Source organism: Falco biarmicus, chromosome 11 (assembly GCF_023638135.1).
Source record: "Falco biarmicus isolate bFalBia1 chromosome 11, bFalBia1.pri, whole genome shotgun sequence".
Classification (NCBI taxonomy): Eukaryota; Metazoa; Chordata; class Aves; order Falconiformes; family Falconidae; genus Falco; species Falco biarmicus.
In genome coordinates, this window is record NC_079298.1 from 5,229,725 (window position 1) to 5,248,574 (window position 18,850).

Consider the following 18,850-nt stretch of genomic DNA (forward strand, 5'->3'; position numbering starts at 1 on the left):
AAAGGCTTCTTCCTTCTCAGTGTGTTTGACGCTTAAGTTGCAATAATTGTTTGCACTGATGCAACCACTGGAGAAAGCATGCAGGAGCAGGTGAGAGAAAAGATGACTTGGGAACGACAATACAGTTGGCATCTGTTGAAGGAGATGCCAAGCGAGTGCTGCAAAGTGCGTGTACGTGTGTGAGGGCAGCTCCCGAGCTTCTGGTTATGTTAATAGCTACGGCTCACAGCAAAACCTCATCCACTCCTGCAAAACACCTCTGTTCAAAAGTTATTTTTTTGCATCTGAGTCTGATAACCTGACACAGATACAGAAGTTAGTAAGTTTTAATTATTATCTGAATCTTCAGTCAAAACTAAGTTTTAGCTGACACATACCGTATTTTCATTACTGATGCAGATGTGAATTCAATCCATACGGAAGCTGACATCTCAGGTTCATAAAGTATTTCAGAGGTCACAGAAGTCCTTACTATGTGATTACTGGCTGTTCTTAATCTGCAAGTACAGTTTCATGCCTGTGCAATGGAGAGGAAGCTTGGCAGCTCCGGGTGCTGCAGCAATACCGTGTAAATGTACCGTGAAAGCTCAGGCGATGCAGCAGGACACAAAACCTCAGCGAGGAGCTGAAAGGGCGATGCTGGCCCTCGGTACAGAGCTGAGCGGCGCCGGTGAGATCACAGCCAAGACGGCATCATCCTCACAGGGCAGTGATGCCATCCTGCTTCTTTGGTGCGCTCTGCAAATATTTACAGTCACATATTCATTTAAGCCTCTGTACGTTACCCCTCAGTAATCTGTGCCTGCAAATGTTATTTGCAAAACTGTCGTGTCCCGTTCAAGGCAGCATTTCAGCAGACTCCTTGCCTGAGCTGCATGAGCAATTTCAGTGCTGTGTTAATTACGAAGCACTTCAAATATCTTACACCAAGATGGAGGAAATATCGACATGTTTATGTTAAAACAACATTTTAATAAACAGCAGCATAAAATAATCAGTGTTTAATATCATCTCTGGCATGTGAAATACAAAAATGCACATATCTTAATTATAAAATAGCCTTTGTTATTACATTTTCATGCTTGCCTAATTGAAATGCCCATAATTAATAAATCAATCATCAAGTAATACAGTGATTAAATGCATGCAGTGAAAACAAAGAAAAATATTTGTATAAGGTAGTGGCTGAATATCACCATAATATATTTCAAGAACATCTACATCAGGTTAAAAGCAAAAAGAAACAGACCAAGATATAAAACGCAGAGATGTATTTTCACTTCTGCTGTACAAAACATTATCACACTTCTGTGCAAAAACGTAAAAATAAAGTCATATTATACAACATTGTCAACTGAGCAAAAGATTGTTCTCGTTCCGTGTACAACAAAAATACTTTTCAGTACAAAAAAGTCTGTGAAAAACGGTAATGTACACAGCACTTTTGTAACTCATAAAAGTGGTTTCAAATGAATAATCTAGATTGCTTATACCTGAATGATTTTTTTAGTAAATACACAAATGTCATATTTCTAAGTTGAAAGTTAACACTAATTCACATTATTAGAATTGCTAGACAAAATTGCTATCAATGGATTTGCTGCATGATGGAATGTGAGTTTCCCTTTTTCAGGGTTCCTGGAGTCATAGTCACTGAAATTACACATTGATCTGAAACAATAAATATTCCTGGGAAAACTGATTGTCATATATAAAATTGTGGTTTGGAGCCTTTCCATTACACAGTTGCATAGCAACAAAAGGATATAAAATTTCTGCTTTAACTACTAGATTATGAAATGTTATCTTTGAATAAGTTGATTCAGGTTCTGAAATTAAAACACTTTAATTTCATTTCCTTTAAGGCAATTTCTTAGAACTCCAGCCATCTTTAGCAGCCAACAGCAGGTGACTTTTGTAGACTGCAAGTTGATAACTCAAGTTATTGTGCTGTCATATAAATGACTTTTTTTGGTCTGAATCTGAACTCAGACTCCCAAGTTAATGAAAGACCAAAATCCTACCTGAAGAAATTTATTCAGATCACATATTTGAGACATAATCCTTGACTGCAAAATTTACAAATAGTTTAACGAGCTATTGGAACTGAAATTGCACACCCAGTAGATCTCTGAATATTTGCATCTCCCAAAAAAAGAGACAAATATTAAAATATGTTTTCAGTATAAAAAAGTTTCTGTGATTTAAACCACACCAGAGGTTTAAAAAGCTGTGAAAAACGTATGATAAAATGTTTTTAGTTAAAAAAAAAAATAATCTCCTTTCCCCCTTTTGAATTGTCGGTGGCACTTAAAAGAAACGTGTCCATTGACAGAGCTGAGTATCCATACCACAGCGATCTTTGCCTGGTTGCGTCTGCCCATCTTGTTAAGCAGTTACACTTCACAGAAGATACTTGCTGCAATGTCTGTTAAACAACCAGAAGAATCTTTAATAAAATATTTGAATATAAATCTTTTCTACGACTTTCTAGTTTGTGTTGTAAATAGTTATATTTACAAAGGCCTCACTTATTTACAATTCAGCTGAAATCATAGATTCATTCGGTCCATGGATGCTGGAGTCTCCTAATAGGGAAGACTGCTTTGAGTCAATTTTGTACGGTTTTTGAGTTTTATTTCCAAAAACTGTAATACCGATTCCCCCCGGATGACTAGGAATTGACATATGAGATAGCAAAGGAATATTTGCTTCCTGGTTGGATCCTGAAGATGGCAGGCTAGTGACGTGACCTGTGCTAGTGGATCCGCTGGCGCTGCTGGGAGAGCGACTCTTTGGAGGAGGACAGTGCTGGATCACCCTGGGTGGCCCTTGCGGTTGGTAGTGGGCAGCTGGGAAAGCAGCATATCCTGGTGGAATCGGGTACCCATTGATCGGGATGTATCGCTGGTTTTGAGGTATTGGCGGTCCGATGAACCCGGCGATTTGGCCTTGGGGTATACCTTGTGCTGGAAACATGTAGTTAGGGTACCTAGGATTGCTGAGGTTGCTAACTGGGCTTGCGCTGAGGGAAGTCGTTTGAGTGGTGGCGTTCCCACCGGAGGGGGTAGTAGAACTAGTGTGACTTGAAAGACCCTCCCATGAGCGCAGCCTGGCATGGATTTCTTTGAATCGTGGCCTCCGGGATGGCAGATCATGCCAGCACTCTGTCATCAGGCTATACATTCTGGGAGGACAGTCTTCAGAGCAGGGCAGCAGTTGTCTTTTCCTGATCATCTCTATGACTTCTTGGTTACTAAATCCGTAATACGGTTGCAGCCCAAAGCTGAATATTTCCCACAAAACAACTCCAAATGACCAAATATCTGAATCGGAAGAGAACTTGCCATACATAATTGCCTCTGGTGGCATCCAGCGAATGGGCAAGAGAGACTTGTTTTGAACTCTGTAATAATCTGCCGAGTAGATTTCTCTTGAAAGTCCCAGGTCCGAAATTTTCACGTGAAGTTGTTCTCCAATTAGAATGTTACGAGCAGCAAGATCTTTATGGACAAAAAAATGACTTGCCAAGTACTCCATCCCTGCTGCAATCTGGACTGCGATATGCAGGAAATCCCCATGGTCCAGGCTGGATTTTACAGTCCCATCCTCGTCGCTGCTGCATCCCACGTCTGAATGCGGCGATCGCATGATGAGAAACTCATGGAGGTCTCCTTGGTTCATGTACTCAAAAAGCATGCAGACAGGTTGTTCCTGGGTCACAACACCTAAGAGGCAAACGATGTTAGGGTGATGGAGCTCGGCCATGAGAGATGCTTCTTGCTGGAACTCTGCCCACTGCTGGGGGTTGTTAAAGTCTTTTAGTGTCTTGATAGCAACGAGCTGAGCGTGATCCATGCCTGGGAGGTAGAGATGTCCCTTGTAGATCTTGCCAAAAGCACATTCACCCAGTTCTTCCATGAAACGAACAGCAGATAGGGGCAACTCCTTAGCCTTACTCTGTTGAAGAAATGACAGCAAAACCACGTCAGAAAAACAGGATTGAAAATGTGGTTTTAAGGAAAAGACCTTTTCGCACAGGATGTCTGAGAGCCAAACGGGCAGCAGAGGAGTTCCCTGGGCTCCATACCCGTTTGGCAACGACCCTGCTCAGCCCTGTGAGATGCTGGCACTGGTGTGACGGCACCAGCCCCAGGGCCAGGGACAGCCTGAGGGACACCAGTATCCCACCATCAGCAAAGCTCAGGGCTGAGTGCTGCCTAATCTCTGCCCTCCATGCTCCAAACCTAAATTCAGAATTACTTTTTACCCTCTACACAAGATCAGATAAAAGTAGCAAGTATTAGATCAAAATATATGCAGGAACCATCAGCATTTCAGCAAAGGCATTTATATACTTGGGCTCAGGCACATATATGCTTAAAATTGAATCTGACTAATTTCAGGAATTGAGGCAATTCACAGTCTTTAAGTAAGTACATGCTGAAGCGTTTTCTGGGCCAGGGCCTAAAGTTTTAGCGGAATATTTTTTTATTTTAAAAATTCTGTCCTTGTAGCCAATTTTTCCTTGACTTCGCTATTAACCTTCCAATGCACAGTAGAGACTATTTCTGCTCACACTTGACGGAATGTTCAATCCAAACAGGATTTTCCAGGCAGGACAGAGTCAGCTGGAAAAACGAAATAGTGGTCAAAGGAGAAAGGCAAAGTGTTTTAAAACTCTATTGTTATTCTGGGTGCATATATTCACTCTTAGGCCATAAAGAAGCTGTATTATTCTCAGACATTAACTTCCACTCGTGCTTGTAACACCTAGACCCAAACATACTCATTTAGGGTCCTCAGTATAGCCATAGGTAGTAATTTAAGACTACTGAGTGTGGGATCTATGTTTCATAAGTTAGTGTAAAAATTATCATTTGTATTCCTGAAATCACGTAACAGCAGCTTTACAGTGGCAATACAGAAGAACTGTCATTTTAAAAAATGATGAAGAAATGACATTTTAGAATAAATGAATTCTAATCATATTGACCACTTACGACTTTCAGACAATCACTGCAACAAAAAATAATAATAATAACAATAACAACAATAACTATAATAATAGTACTAATAAAACCAACAACAACAACAATAATAATAATAGCAGCCATTTGAGCAGGCAGCCAGTAGACTGTATGGCGATGGCAGGAAATTAGCTATATTGTTGAGAAACAGATGGTTTGTATTATACAAATCCTTTAGGCTAAAACTTGTTTAGGTCTGGCATATTGTAAATTATATTTTAGTAATGAAAGTGAAATGACCTTTGTCTGACCTGAGGCTGGGTTCGTCTGTTTGAACCAACATAGTGGAAAACTATGAAAGAAAATGAAGTCATAAAGTTTTGGCAGGAAGGGCTCACTTCAAGTTAAGCGGTTATAAATCTGCTTAGTTTTTGTTTGACAAGTATTTGTCATACATCGGTGTACAAAATGTAAAGAAGTGTAAAATACATACGAGGCAGCACGCCAAAGTAAACTGAGTACAAAGGGAGAGCAGCAAGAGCGAAGCCCACCGCCTCTATCTCTTTATCGGCTCCTTCCACTAGGTGAATGACAAGACGAGCTTAGTTTATTATATTTTTGGAAGGCAATTAAAATCCCTTAAAGCTGAGACAGGCTTTTGGATTAAATGCTAACGGTTTTATTTGCATGAGCAAACACACATCTATCTCAGTTGGAGCCTGAAGCCTAAGCATGTTTTTATCCAAAGTCGACATTAATACTAGATACAGTATTTTAAAATAGGATTCTACTTCCTTTCTTTTAAAATTTGTTTGAAAGGCAATCAAAACATTTGAGACAGGGAGAGCTGGGTTTCCCAGTGGGAAAATACAGAATTATCATAAATAAGATGGAAAGTTTTTTGCAGCATATGCCTTTGAACACAAAAAGAGTCTTATATTTGCAAACATTTCTGGGCAAGTTGCTTTCCTAAGTTGTGTGCACAAGCCACCAGCGTGTCAGCAGTCTAGTCTAGGTGGAAACTGTGACCTCATTAAAACGATGCTGACATTCCCACTATCTTCAGTTTAGCCAGGATTGTATCCCAAATATCTAGTAGAATGCGGACCAAGAAGCAAATCCAAATTTAACAGAATATTCCATGGCAGTTGGACGCAAGATGTAGTTCTGACACTTACCTAATTAAATGGTCTTTGTACTATTACCAGCATTTTGATATATAGCTACTCTAAGATGTACATGAAAGTTAGAATTAAGAACTTGAAGGGAAAAGGAAGATAAATTCCCAGGGCCAGTGTGTATGGGACTGAGGAGTTAAAATGTAGCAACAGACCAAACCCTGTCTGACCATCCTGAACAGATACCCCGCACAGATCACCAGCTCCCAGTGCCCGCAACACTATTTAAACAGGAATCCCAGTGTCAGCCCCGTGACATCTCTGAATGCAGTAGGTGTTACTAACAGGCTAAAGCAGCACAGCATCTTCCAGCACAGCTGTGGGTTTACTTTTATCGCTGACTTAAAAAGACTCTCCTACTCTTTCTGTGAGCTGGCGAGGAGCTGGAATTTTCCTCTGCAACAACTTTCTGTGCCAGTCCCTGCTGCACTAAGACTGCAGCTCCACAGACACACAGGGCAGCACCCCTGAAAGAGCAGCTAGTGCCTGGGCAGCCCCTCACCGGATACAGCTACTTACTCCATTTTCCCTAGGCTGTCACAATTAACTCTTTACAACCTAATTCTGTAAACCTGACATTTAAGACCAAGCATTAACAGCATCCCATAGCTGCTTTATTGAACTTCAGAAGAAACGACCCCAGAATTTGTTCAGAGATGTTGAACACTACTCCTGAAGCGTGTGAGCCTCCCTGATGCTAAGTGATTAGCTCTGCTGAAAGAATACCTACGGCAGCAATGCTTGAAGGCTAGAGTTCACATTGCTAAACTCAATAAAATCAGACTTTGGATTCATTTTTCTATGTCATTTTCTAACAAAAATAACAGCTTACCCAAAGGCATGACTCTTTCAGATACCACAGTCTACACAGTTTCTATTCTACTTAATTGTAGATACTGATTTTCACTCTGAAATGTTTCAAAAGAACAATCTTCATCAAGTTGTGGAAGAGAACTGGCAGGGTGTGAGAACCAAGGCAAATATTCTTTCCAGGGCGTTATTCTTTCTGTAGGTGGCAGAAGGCAGTTATAGCCCTGAAACGCCACAGGTTTGCAATTTGGCTGCCCTGCCCATACGCAAGGAGCTAAAGGTTGATCATGCCTAAATCTTAAATGATTTTTAAAAATGCTTCATGAACCTGGGACTGCAGTGAAGCAAAACAATACCGGCAACAGGAGCCGCTACGCATCAGCTGTGCTGGCCAAAACAGCAGGCAGACTTCTAAGGCCCTGTTTTGGTAATTCCTCTTTTTTAAAAGGAATTTAAGAGAAAGGGCAAGCCTGAAAAAACAAGGAACAAATCTTTCCAAAGTGATTTCGGCCGAGCGAGAGATGACATAGGACTACAACAGACCCATGAAAAAACTCTCTTGACAAAATGCTGAATCACATCGTTATCCGCACTACTCTCTAACTTAAACGAGGTGATTTAGAGATGCTTCATTAATGGGTTGCTCGCTTTAATACAAAAAAACTCCAGCTCCTATTTATCCAGGTACATGGACACAGAGGAATTACCTCCACGGGTCCAGCACAGTTGCTATCCTGCTGATGAGAAAAGTCCTTACAAAAATTACAGCTGAAGGCACCAGCAGAAACTGCAAGCTGGAAATCAGCTTAGTATTTCAGTGCTGAGTTGATCAAAGCATTTCACTCCCCGCCTTTACAGACAGCAAATGTCAAAGCAGAAATGAGGGATTACCTTTGGTTTATAGGCGTTGAGCATTGACATCTCCACATTTTGTCCTCTTACATGTTTAGGCTGTCTTTGAACGGGAGGGGAGGATGACTTCTGATTGTTGCGACAGATGCAGATGAAGAAGAAGAGTAAGGCTATGGCCAGGGGAATAGTAACACTTGGCACCAGGATATACAGGATTTCCATTTTATTCTTTTCCTTGGAATCCTTATAATCTGGTTCAGAAGAAAAAAAAAAAAGACCCAAACCAATGAATGAAGTATCCCACAGTGTCAAGTACATCCCTGGATCAACTGGAAGTGTTAAGAGTAAAACATCCCGATAACACCACTACAATCCACCTTGAATGCTGTTTTCTTTCCCTAATATTAACAGAGCAATTAATTTTGTTGAGTAACATTTCTGTAAGAACACAGAATGACCAGGAACAACTTCCCCCCTGCAGCACGTCAGTTCAAACATATTTATGGTCATGAAATAGGTGAATACTGTGACATGGCTGTTGACTGGGGTGAAACGAAGGTCCACAGAAAAGTTAATTTCTAAGACAGCTGATGGAAGAAAGGCTTTGGTGGGATTATAGCCTCCTTATTTTAATATGCATATTAGGATTTGGTGCCATAGTTTCCTTAATCTAACAAAAATGTGGGGAGCCATTAAAAAGAATAGTTTATCCCCCTGTTTATTTCCAGCCTCCTGATCTCAATATCTCCTAGCACCGACTGAAGCATTTGTGTGGCCACCCAGGGCACTGGAACAAACAACATGTGAAACAGAAAAGTCGTTTTCTAGTTAGTGTTAGGTGCAGGAACAGGATGAATAGGAACTCCAGAGCAGAAGAAATGGAGAACACCTGGGAAACGGGAGGAACTGCATGGCAAGAAATAGAGAGTATAGTCCTGTTTTTCATCCCAGAAAGTCAGGAAAGGGCTTCAGAAAGTCTGAACACAGACAAAAACTGTAGCATAATCTTAAAAAAAGATCTTACCTACCGAGAACTTGGTCTTAATAGGATTAACGAGCTAATGGGAAAACCCACCCCTCTACCAACTATACAGTAATAGTGGTCATCTGAGCAGGGTGGCAGATGCTGGCACAAAGGACGCAGCAACGGTAGCTGAGAGGAAGCTAGAGCATGGATAAAAAAGAAGGATCCGGAAGAGGTTGGGAAGCCAGTTTATTGCACATAGTGCGAATGCTAGCTGCAATATTTGCTCCCTCTGCACACAGCTCTCTTCACAGCTAGGGAGTGATTAATTTTAGAAATATGAAAACCTCTTCTACCACTGCCCGGCAAGGCACAGCTGGAACGCTGGACACTTGCCTCCCTCCAGCTGGCTCCGGTTTCACAGGGCACAGTGCTCAGAGGGAAGGTGCCGTGAGAGAGGAGAGACGGGTTTCGGGAAGGAGCTCACGTCCTTGCATTCATGCAGCACCTGCTTGGGTTGACAAGGACATACCTTCCAGCCGGGCTGCTCTGAGCACGGGGACGCCGAAACCTGCTTTGCTTTGGCATTTCTCAGGAGCATTCATAAAATTTAGGGTATAATTACGCATGGATTAACACACTAACTATAGGGCACCCCAGGAACTCTGAGGATCACCTTGAGCTGCGGGACTGGTGGCTGTAGCCTGGTTGAGATTGTGAAGGTCTGTGGCAGCATCAGGCTTAGTGGATTCTGGCAGAATGGGGAATGTTTTATTATTCCTGCAGGGTCATTTCAGTTTGTTTGTCTGTGTTTTCCAGACTGGATTTGTAGAAGTGCTTAGCAGCCCACACAGATATCTTTTATGCACTTAATTAAACATGAACTTGATCCGAAGCTTGGGTTTGACTCAAATTGTGACAGAGGCAAAGTTCAAATGGTTCTAGATGTCATTTTGCATAACTCCTCTCCTCTTACAGGCTCACGCTGTTGCGCTGCTCTCCCTGCCCTCCTTTTTGTCCACTCTTTTTAGAGTAAGTAGTGCCATCTGTTCTTTAATTGAGAGGAGAGGTGGTTCAAATATTTCTATGGCCTCTGGGAAACAACAGAGGACTAAAGCACTGTCCCCACTACAGTCTCCCTGTGCCCAGCAGAAGGGCAGCCTGTGCTCTCACCCTGTCTTCAGTGAACATTCAGCTCTACAGCACGGACCCACTGTAGGTCTCCTTTGTGAGCTGCTGCTCTCTAACACAGACACACTATCTGTGCCTTTCCCCTCTCCTTCAAATCCTTCTTATGTTTGTCTTTGCTAAGCCTCATGCTTGAATTACTCCATGTTTCACATCTTCCTATATTCAAGTTGACAAACTTCTATGAAATGAATCTATTGCAGCTTATGAGACAACTGAAAGATACAGTTGAAGGAAGAAAAAGAAAGCATCAGCATGAGGCAGACGAGACCTGGGCACTAGTTCATCACCTGAGCTATTCCAGTCAAAGGGAATTATTATTCTTATTAAGTAGCAGCCCCTGCAGTGAAGCCTCATTAGGTTAATAGGTTTCTTGGGAGCCACCCTAATTAAATCCATTTCCCATCTAGGCATGTCCTGGTGAGGCAGAATGCACAATACTTATTAAAATGCGCCTGAAATGGCTCTTTCAACCAGTGCAAAACCAACGGAATGCAAGTCCCACATGGTATTTTGGTTTTAATATGCATATTAGCATTTACCAATTAAATTACTACTCACCTGATACAGCTCTATTTGTCTGTATTTAGAATAATAATGCCATATAACTCAGCCGTACTGCCAGTACCATTTAAGGCAGTGGTGAGACATAATTAAAACCCTTGTCGGGAATTCTTCAAGCCACCCAGCCTATCTTGTTTATTATCTAGTAAAACGTCCAAATCAGAGACTTTGCAACACGTCCAAAAGCATCCTGCTTTCAGCTATTCCAGATCAAAAGACTGAGCCAGCCCTGGGATCTCAGAGCCCATCTAGAGGGGGCCTGGCAAGCAGCCCACCCCAATCAACTCTTTAATTACCCATTATCCAGAAGTTGTGGAAAACACAAAATGCACAAGGCTGAAAGATTGTACAGCGACAGTGTAGTACAGCAAGCTCAACAGCATCGCTGCTGGTGGACATGCATGACCCCTCAGCTTGCCCAAACTCAGCTGCCCACCCCCCCACCCCCACCCCCCCCGGAGCTGAGCTCCCTCTGCTCACCCAGCTCAGCCCAGCATATGCAGCCATGCAGCTCCGGGGTGGAGAGCCCAGAGGGGACAGTATGCTAAGGGGAGACCTGCTGACTGCTACTTAGATCCAGATTTTCGTACTGAAGTGCTGAAAAAGATCTTCAGAACAGTCTGTATAGATTGAACTACTCTCGGGTAGTCAGTCTATCACTGCACCTCACACAAAAAAAATAACTGAAGTTAAATGCAGTGGAATAATAGCAAAAGAGATACAGGATTCTAAAAACCATACACAGAATCACAGAACAGTTTAGGTTGGAAAAGACCTTTAAGATCATCGAGTCCAACCATTAGCCCAGAAATGCCAAGCCCACCGCTAACCCACGTCCCTAAGTGCCACATCTACGGGTCTTTAAATACCTCCAGGGATGGGGATGCCACCACTGCCTGTTCCAGCGTAAGACATTTTTCCTAACACCCAATGTAAACCTCCCCATGCACAACCTGAGGCCACTGCCTGTCATCCTACCACTTGTTACTTGGGAGGAGAGACAGACCCCACCTCGCTACAACCTCCTGTCAGATAGTTGTGGAGAGCGAGAAGATCCCCCCTGAGCCTCCTTTTCTCCAGGCTAAACACCCCCAGCCCCTTCCCCAGCCCTGCTGCCCTTCTCTGGACATGCTCCAGCACCTCTACATCCCTCTTGAAGTGAGGGGCCCAAAACTGAGGTGCACATGATACAGCCCAGACTGTCTGCCTTTCCCCTGATCTACTCTTTCAGTAAGAACATAATTTAGATCCTATTTTGGCATCGATTCCCATCTTTCCATTAATTGAAAAAGACTTTGGAGTAGGCTCAGAACATGTCTCACTGCAGGAATGCTCATAACCATAACCAGAAATAATTTAATTTGGTTCTGGCTATCGAACAGTAACATCAAAAGGTATCTCCTTTCCCAGGGGAAAGGTAATGTTACTGGGACAACTTGTAGGCAACATAAAATTTGGGTGAAACTTTGCACCATGAATTTCCAGAACATTTCTGGGTGCATTTCTGGCACGTCTATGCAAATTGCTGTGTTTTTTTCTTGGCACGCTATCAGCACTGTTATTTCTATATGCCGATAAAACAATTAGGAACTATTTGTTCAGGTCTTCCACCCACTGCTTCTGTGTCTCAGAAAAGCAGAATAAAATGAGAGCTGAATCTCCATTTTTGTTCATTTTGCAAAACCAAAATGCAGCCAGGGCAGTTCTGTGAACACAAACTTAAGAGACAGATAAAAGGGTCTGGCAAGATGATCTTTATTTTTTAAATAAGGCCTGAGCTCTACTAAGCAAGGTTTGCATTTATGAAAATGGCTCTTAATAAACTAAGTGAAATATAGAATGTTCTACAATGACTTTGTGGATCAGCGTCAACAGTGCAACTTCTGTGACCCTATTCTGGCTGCTGACGGCTGGTTCAGGTGTGCTGTTCTCTGCGTAAAAACCTGGCTGGGTGGCCGAGCTCAGAGACTTGTGGTGAATGGAGTTACACCCCGCTGGTCACAAGGGCGTCCCCAGGGTGCGGGCGGGGGGCAGCCCTCTAACACCTTCACCCATGACCGGGGCGAGGGATCGAGCGCACCCTCAGCAGGTTTGCAGGCAGCCCCGAGCTGGGGGGTGCTGATCTGCCGGGGGGTCGGCCGGCTCTGCAGGGGGGTCTGGGCAGGCTGCGTCGAGGGGCCGAGGCCGATCGGACGAGGGTCCCCAGGGCTCAGTGCCGGCCCTGCCCGGGGGTCACACCAGCCCCTGGGGGCAGGGGGCTGGGAGCTGCCCGGCGGGGAAGGGCCGGGGGGGCTGGTCAGCGGCCGCTGGACATGAGCCGGCAGCGTGGCCGGGTGGCCAAGGAGGCCAGCGGCGTCCTGGCTGGTACCAGAAACAGTGTGGCCAGCAGGGCCGGGGCAGTGACGGCCCCCTGCGCTCGGCACTGGTGAGGCTGCACCCCGAACCCGGCGTGCAGGATCGGGCCCCTCGCGGCAAGGGGGACCTGGAGGGGCTGGAGCGTGTCCAGAGCCGGGCAGGGGGCTGGAGCACAAGGCTGGCGGGGGGGGCTGGGGGTGTTCAGCCCAGAGAAAGGGAGGCTCAGGGGGAACCTGATCGCTCTCTACAGCTGCCTGAAAGGGGGGGTGCAGTGGGGTGGGGTTGGTCTCTTCTCCCAGATAACAAGCGATAGGATGAGAAGCAACGGCTTCAAGCTGTGCCAGATTGGATATTGGGAAAAATGTCTTCACCAAAAGGGTGGTCAAGCCCTGGAACAGGCTGCCCAGGGAAGGGGTGGAGTCCTCATCCCTGGAGGTATTTAAAGACCCGTAGATGTGGCACTTAGGGACATGGGCTAGTGGTGGGCTTGGCAGTGCTGGGCTAATGGTTGGACTCTATAATCTTAAAGGCTTTTTCCAACCTAAATAATTCTATGATTGCTTGTTTTAATTTGGACTAAGAAGTTATATTGATTGTAATGGCAAACAGGAAAGCCTAGAATGCTTGGGCTGGCAACATGCTGCTGCTTCATCACCTTCTGATGAGTGCTCAGGTATTCCCTACTAAAATATTTTCATGCCAACACTTTGCCAGCTGCATGGGCAGTAAGTGCTCAAAGGTCTCCTAGGAGTGGGGATGCTGTGGCTTTAGTTACAGACACTGTAGTTAGCCTTTCCTACAGCTCTCTTTACAGGGATTCAAGAAAGACACTTTGTGCACAGCTTCCCCAAGGCCCTGATTTGCAGGACGTGACAAAACAGTGCCCCTTTTTGTTCCAAAACAAAACGTAAAAAAGGTCAGTAATTACCACATGCTGGGACATCACAAAGCTCAGACTTAAAGTTCTCATCTAAGGTGAAGCACCACGGGGCGTCCTTCTGGTTCCCTGGGTTGCGGCAGTAGGAGTGACCCCCGTTGAGTTCGGGGTACCTGATGGCAGTGAAGGTGTGGGTATGGGGGTACTGTGAGTTCCATGGCTGGCACTGCCGCCCCGACCTGGTCACGCTTACCGTCCCTCGGTAATCTACTCCTGTGCTGTTGTAGCATTTGTGATCTGAAAAAAAAAAAAATAATAATCCAAAGCAATAGTTGGTGGCGGCAAGGCAGAGGGCCGCAGCACTCGGGGGCAGTGAGCTACCGGCATCCCCAGCCCCAGCACACTGCTGCTGGCCCAGGGCCGGGAAACCCAGTTTGGAAGCACAGGCTCCCAATTTGCTGTGGCTGTAACACAAGGCCTGCTTTGCATTCACATTCCTGGGAGGATTTAAAGCTTATGCTTCTGTAATGAAAACAGCTTATGCCAAGCGTTTTTAATATAAGATACACAAAGAAGTAAAAACTACAGTGGGAACCTGAATTGCAGCCATTATTTTCGTATGAAGGTAGAGAATTTGTGGGAGCCATGTTTTATATTTGACTATTGAGATGTATAAGGGCTGTGAACAGGCTGCAGCCCAGTCTGATCAAAGAGTGAGCTCAGCCGATGTCTAAAATTAGGCTGCATTTGGCAGGCGCAGCCATGGCCAATGTTGACCCCTGCAAATGTTCCTTCTGACAAGCACCCCTGGCCTCGCTGGAGCACCTTGGATGGCTGTGGGAGGACAGGGATGTTCCTCAGGATTCAAATGCTTACACTGCCATTGTTTCCTACTTCATATTAATTAGAAAAGATCTGAAACCAATAAACAGCATTTAGTGTGAGTCCATAGGCAGATGAAGAAAAAAAAAGAAAAAGTATTTCTGAATTTCTACCCATCCAGCCTAGCTAGGGGAGAAGTGTGCGAGTGGGGTAACTCAAGAGCACGGCATCTGCAAGCTTTCAAAGCCCAGCACCAGCTCCAACGCTGATAGCACGAGCCCCTACAGCCAACCTTTTCACAGTGGTACTTTTTGCACAGAGAAACAGGCGGTTTTCACTTACTTTTATTTATGGGATCTGCCATTGGAATCCCAATCCGGATACAATTGACAGCTTCGGGACTATCTGGCTGGGGAAGATCTTCACAGTTGGGCAGCTTTAATCTCATCAGAATCATGGGATTAGATCTTGCAAAAATATACTCTGTCTGACACAGGACATTTTCCAGAATTTCACATTCATCACGGCACAGGTCTCGTGGCTTGGGAGCTGATGAAGTCTCATCACAGTAGGGGAAGGCGTAATGGCACAGTGAAGGAATAGCAAACTGGGAGCATTTATCCGACAAATGGCTGGAAGTGCCAATCATGGTGAAGGCAGCTGTAAAATACACAAAAGGATTTTACTTAACCCAGTAGGAGTTTTATTCCTGTGCTCTTGCCTTCCCAGTACAACCCCCACTTCCCATTGTGACTATTATTTTCAGATGTTCAGGTGATGAACGGGCCTTCAAGAAATACAGAGCACTAATTACATTAGAAGTTATTAATGATGCTGATTTTGCTGACAGAGAAAGTACATCTGGTTTTCAACACGGGATTAATGTTAAGCACGTTACCCAAACCCCAAACTTAATTATACCCCCCCCCCCCCCCCAAGAATTTATAATGTTTTGCAAAGTCATATAATATTTGGCTGCTTTTTGCTCAGCAGGTGAAAATGAAAGTTCCTGCAGGCTGCAGGATGACAGCACCAGTGCCTTGGTGGAAGATGACAGCTTTCACACTACCCCAAATGACTTTTCATACAAAATGGTGTAAGATTATGAACTGCTGGTTGTATAGAAACCATTGGCCTTCCCTGTGAGCAATTCAACAACCTTTTTCACAACACTGACAATGTTTGGAAACAAAGGAAGAACACTCTAGGGGAAAGAGGAATTCGTAATATTCTGACAGAAAGAGAAAACCTGAATGTAGAGAAGATGATTACCATGGCTAGGATCTGGCCAAGGTTAATTTATATTTAAAAAATAGAGAGGCACTATGATAGACATCTATGAGGCCTCAGTTTTAATTCAGCACCTCCATTGGCACGGCATATCCTACAAAAACAATGAAAACTGGTTCTTTCCTAAATCTAAAGGGAAAACACTACCTGCTGGATTATTTATGTAGCCTCTTCCAGCACCTAAATAATCTCAACCACATAAAACTCAAGTCTGGTCTCCCTCTGCTTTTAAAATCTGCTTGGGTAACAGCAGTACAAGGTAGCCCAGCTATGAGAATAGCTGTAAATACACAGCCCCTTCTCCTTGGAAAATAATTCTTTAGTTTCTCTTGGGGGAGCTGGATAAGCAGAGACATGAAGGCTGCTCAGATTGTCAGTCTTCAGATGACTCCCTCCATTGACACCGCACAAGGCAGGAGTCCCGGGTAAGCTTTGTGGTGGGAAGCTCACAGCAAGAGAGGATAAAGAGAAAATAAAAACACTACTCTATTTTACAAAACTCTAGCACTTTTTGGGAAGAGACAGTTTTGTGGAAAAGAAGCAAATGCATTTTTTACCTACCTGTAATCTGATTTTCTATTTCACCTTGCATATGCAAAGACTCCATATAAATGGTTCGATTTCCAATAAATCGTGCACAAGCGATCCCCCTGTAGGGCTGGCAAAACCCATCCTCTTCATACTCGTCACTGAAATCAATCATAAACACAAAGGGGTGAAACATTTCACATGCGACTTTGCAACAAAATGTCCCTACAGGGAGCTGGCACTTGTATTAATAGAGGCCGATGCGAGGGGCTTACTGTGTTTGTCTTGCACTCCGCAATTCGTTCTGGGTGATGCTCCCCCAGCGCGGGAGCCCACATGCCGCCATCCCCTCCATTTAGAGCCTGTGATAAGGGATTATATGGTCTTTAGGTAGTGCAGGGGCATGGCATGGGCTTTGTGCCCTGGATGATTTTAACCTTAAAGGATTCCCACACTGCCGCAGGTAGTTTTCAGTATCTCACAAACGAATGCAAAGTGAATATAAGGATTATATCCTTCTATTTCACAAGATCTTGAATGCTCATTTTTTTCAAAACACTTCAGCTGTTTGGTGAAAGCAGTTAGTGGCATTTCAGGTTAGCCAGAATATGCACTAATGTTGTATGAAATTAATGCTTTTTCCATGAGGGGGAAGGCTATATTCAGGAATATACCCAGCCTTGATTAGAAGATAAAACAAACTGCCTGGGGAAAAAAAATAATAAATGTTTATTTAAAGCAACTAACATGCTGTTTTCTAGTTTTAAGCCAAACTTGTACTTAATATTGACAAACATAGCCAGAAGAGTGATGCTAGCAGAGACTGAATTTAAAGCGTATATAGAAAATCAAACCACTCCCAGCACTGATACCCCTGAAGTAGGAAATGTTTCTTCAATCTTCCATGAGTGTGGTAACAGTTATTGCTAAAACAGAACCAAAGCTAAGACAGGAGTTAAATAGACAGATTTCTTTCATTAGGTGCTTTGCTTTATGCAATATAGGAGACATTTAATACATAAATCCAGATGTGAAATTATTTGCCAATATTCTTCAAACAAAGCAAAGAAAGAAATTACTAAACCTCTGAAGACCAGACCAGTCACTGCTTATTTTGAACAGATAATCAACAGCTAAGTGCTGGCACACAACACACAGTTTTATGGATGATTTGAGGAGGAGTTTGCATATGGGATCACTGAAACATGCACCCAACTGCATGAATCAGCCCTTTCACTTTCTTGCTTCCAGAATCCAGTTGGAGATACTTGGGACCCATTTTCTGGAAAGACAGACACCTTGGCTCTGCTGAGGCCCCTGCAAAGGGAGATGCCTAATGAAAATTTGCTGATAATTTCTTTGTTATTCATGCTGGTATTCACCCAAGACAGCTACTATATGACTCTCAAATTAGGAAAAATTATATTAGAATATCCCTAATTATGATCATGGCTGGCTAGGCAAGAAGTTACTTTCTTTGTATGCTTTTTTTTTTTTTTCCAGAATTTATCCTCCCCCAGATGCTGAAAGCCTAACAGTGGAACCAGACTATGCCTTAACAGGGAAAAATCAGAGCTTTTTAATCAACTCTGCTATTAAGTTTCACAAAAGACACTTTCATCCCCGCCTGAAGACCTTGGCTGTGAGAGCTTGGAAATGCAAATTACATTTAGCCTCTTTGAAGTCACCCATTCATTGTGCACAGGGCTTAGAGCAAGCGGCCAGCTTGCAGCAGGGCTCCCCAGCGCCCTGTCACAGCGGCCAGCGCGAGCTAATGGGATTAACAGGAAGAAGTGCTAGGATCACCTTCCAAACATCTCCCAGCACTCCTGAGCTACCAGCTCCAGAGCACCGTCCCAGGATTCACGCAGCATTGTTTTCCAGTTCACGGGGAGAAGCTAGACACCATGAATTAACTGCAGTAATTTATGACTGTGAAGACAGGGGGGTGGGAAAGAGGGATGGTAGAGATGGAAACCTCCTTCCACAGACATCTCACATCAGCTGAGTGTGGGGTCCAGGCTTCATTAGATGATGGTCCCAAGATGTCCCCAAGTACATTGAAAACTGGATTGCAAAAGCACAACCTTTAAACTGCCAATTAAACTCTTCATTAACTAGAGCGATGGTAGGCTGAGGTGTCTCAGAAAATGGATAGTATTCAGCCAACAAAGATACTCAGAGATGTAAACAGAGACACACAACCACATGCATGTGTTTCTGCATGGAGTCAGCTCTGGCAAAAACATTTTTACTCTGTCGGTGCTTGAAGAGAAGACAAAACAGCTGAAACCTGAGCTGAAAAACCACAATAGCTACTGCAGGCTCTGGAGGTCAGTTCTGCATCTTCTAATCAATAAATCCTCCCATAGGAGATAATATATTATTGATTTATTATTTACTATTATTTATTATGGAATTTAGCTCAGGGATTACACCAAACAGCTCTTGA

The 18,850-nt window shown here is 43.8% G+C and overlaps 1 protein-coding gene across 2 annotated transcripts in view; it reads right to left on the bottom strand.

Moving 5' to 3' along the window:
* Window positions 1-986: 986 nt before the first annotated feature.
* ROR1 (receptor tyrosine kinase like orphan receptor 1) overlaps window positions 987-18,850 on the bottom strand; it is a 171,555-nt gene continuing 153,691 nt past the window's right edge. The window contains exons 5-9 of one of the 2 annotated variants that reach the window (XM_056356445.1): window positions 16,432-16,559; window positions 14,923-15,240; window positions 13,810-14,055; window positions 7,850-8,061; window positions 987-3,960 (exon numbers count right to left, since the gene is read on the bottom strand). In XM_056356445.1, coding sequence (XP_056212420.1) covers window positions 2,536-3,960; window positions 7,850-8,061; window positions 13,810-14,055; window positions 14,923-15,240; window positions 16,432-16,559 — 2,329 coding nt within the window. In that variant the 3' untranslated portion in view covers window positions 987-2,535. The remainder of the gene's footprint in view (window positions 3,961-7,849; window positions 8,062-13,809; window positions 14,056-14,922; window positions 15,241-16,431; window positions 16,560-18,850) is intronic. The other variant, XM_056356446.1, reaches the window with a different exon arrangement.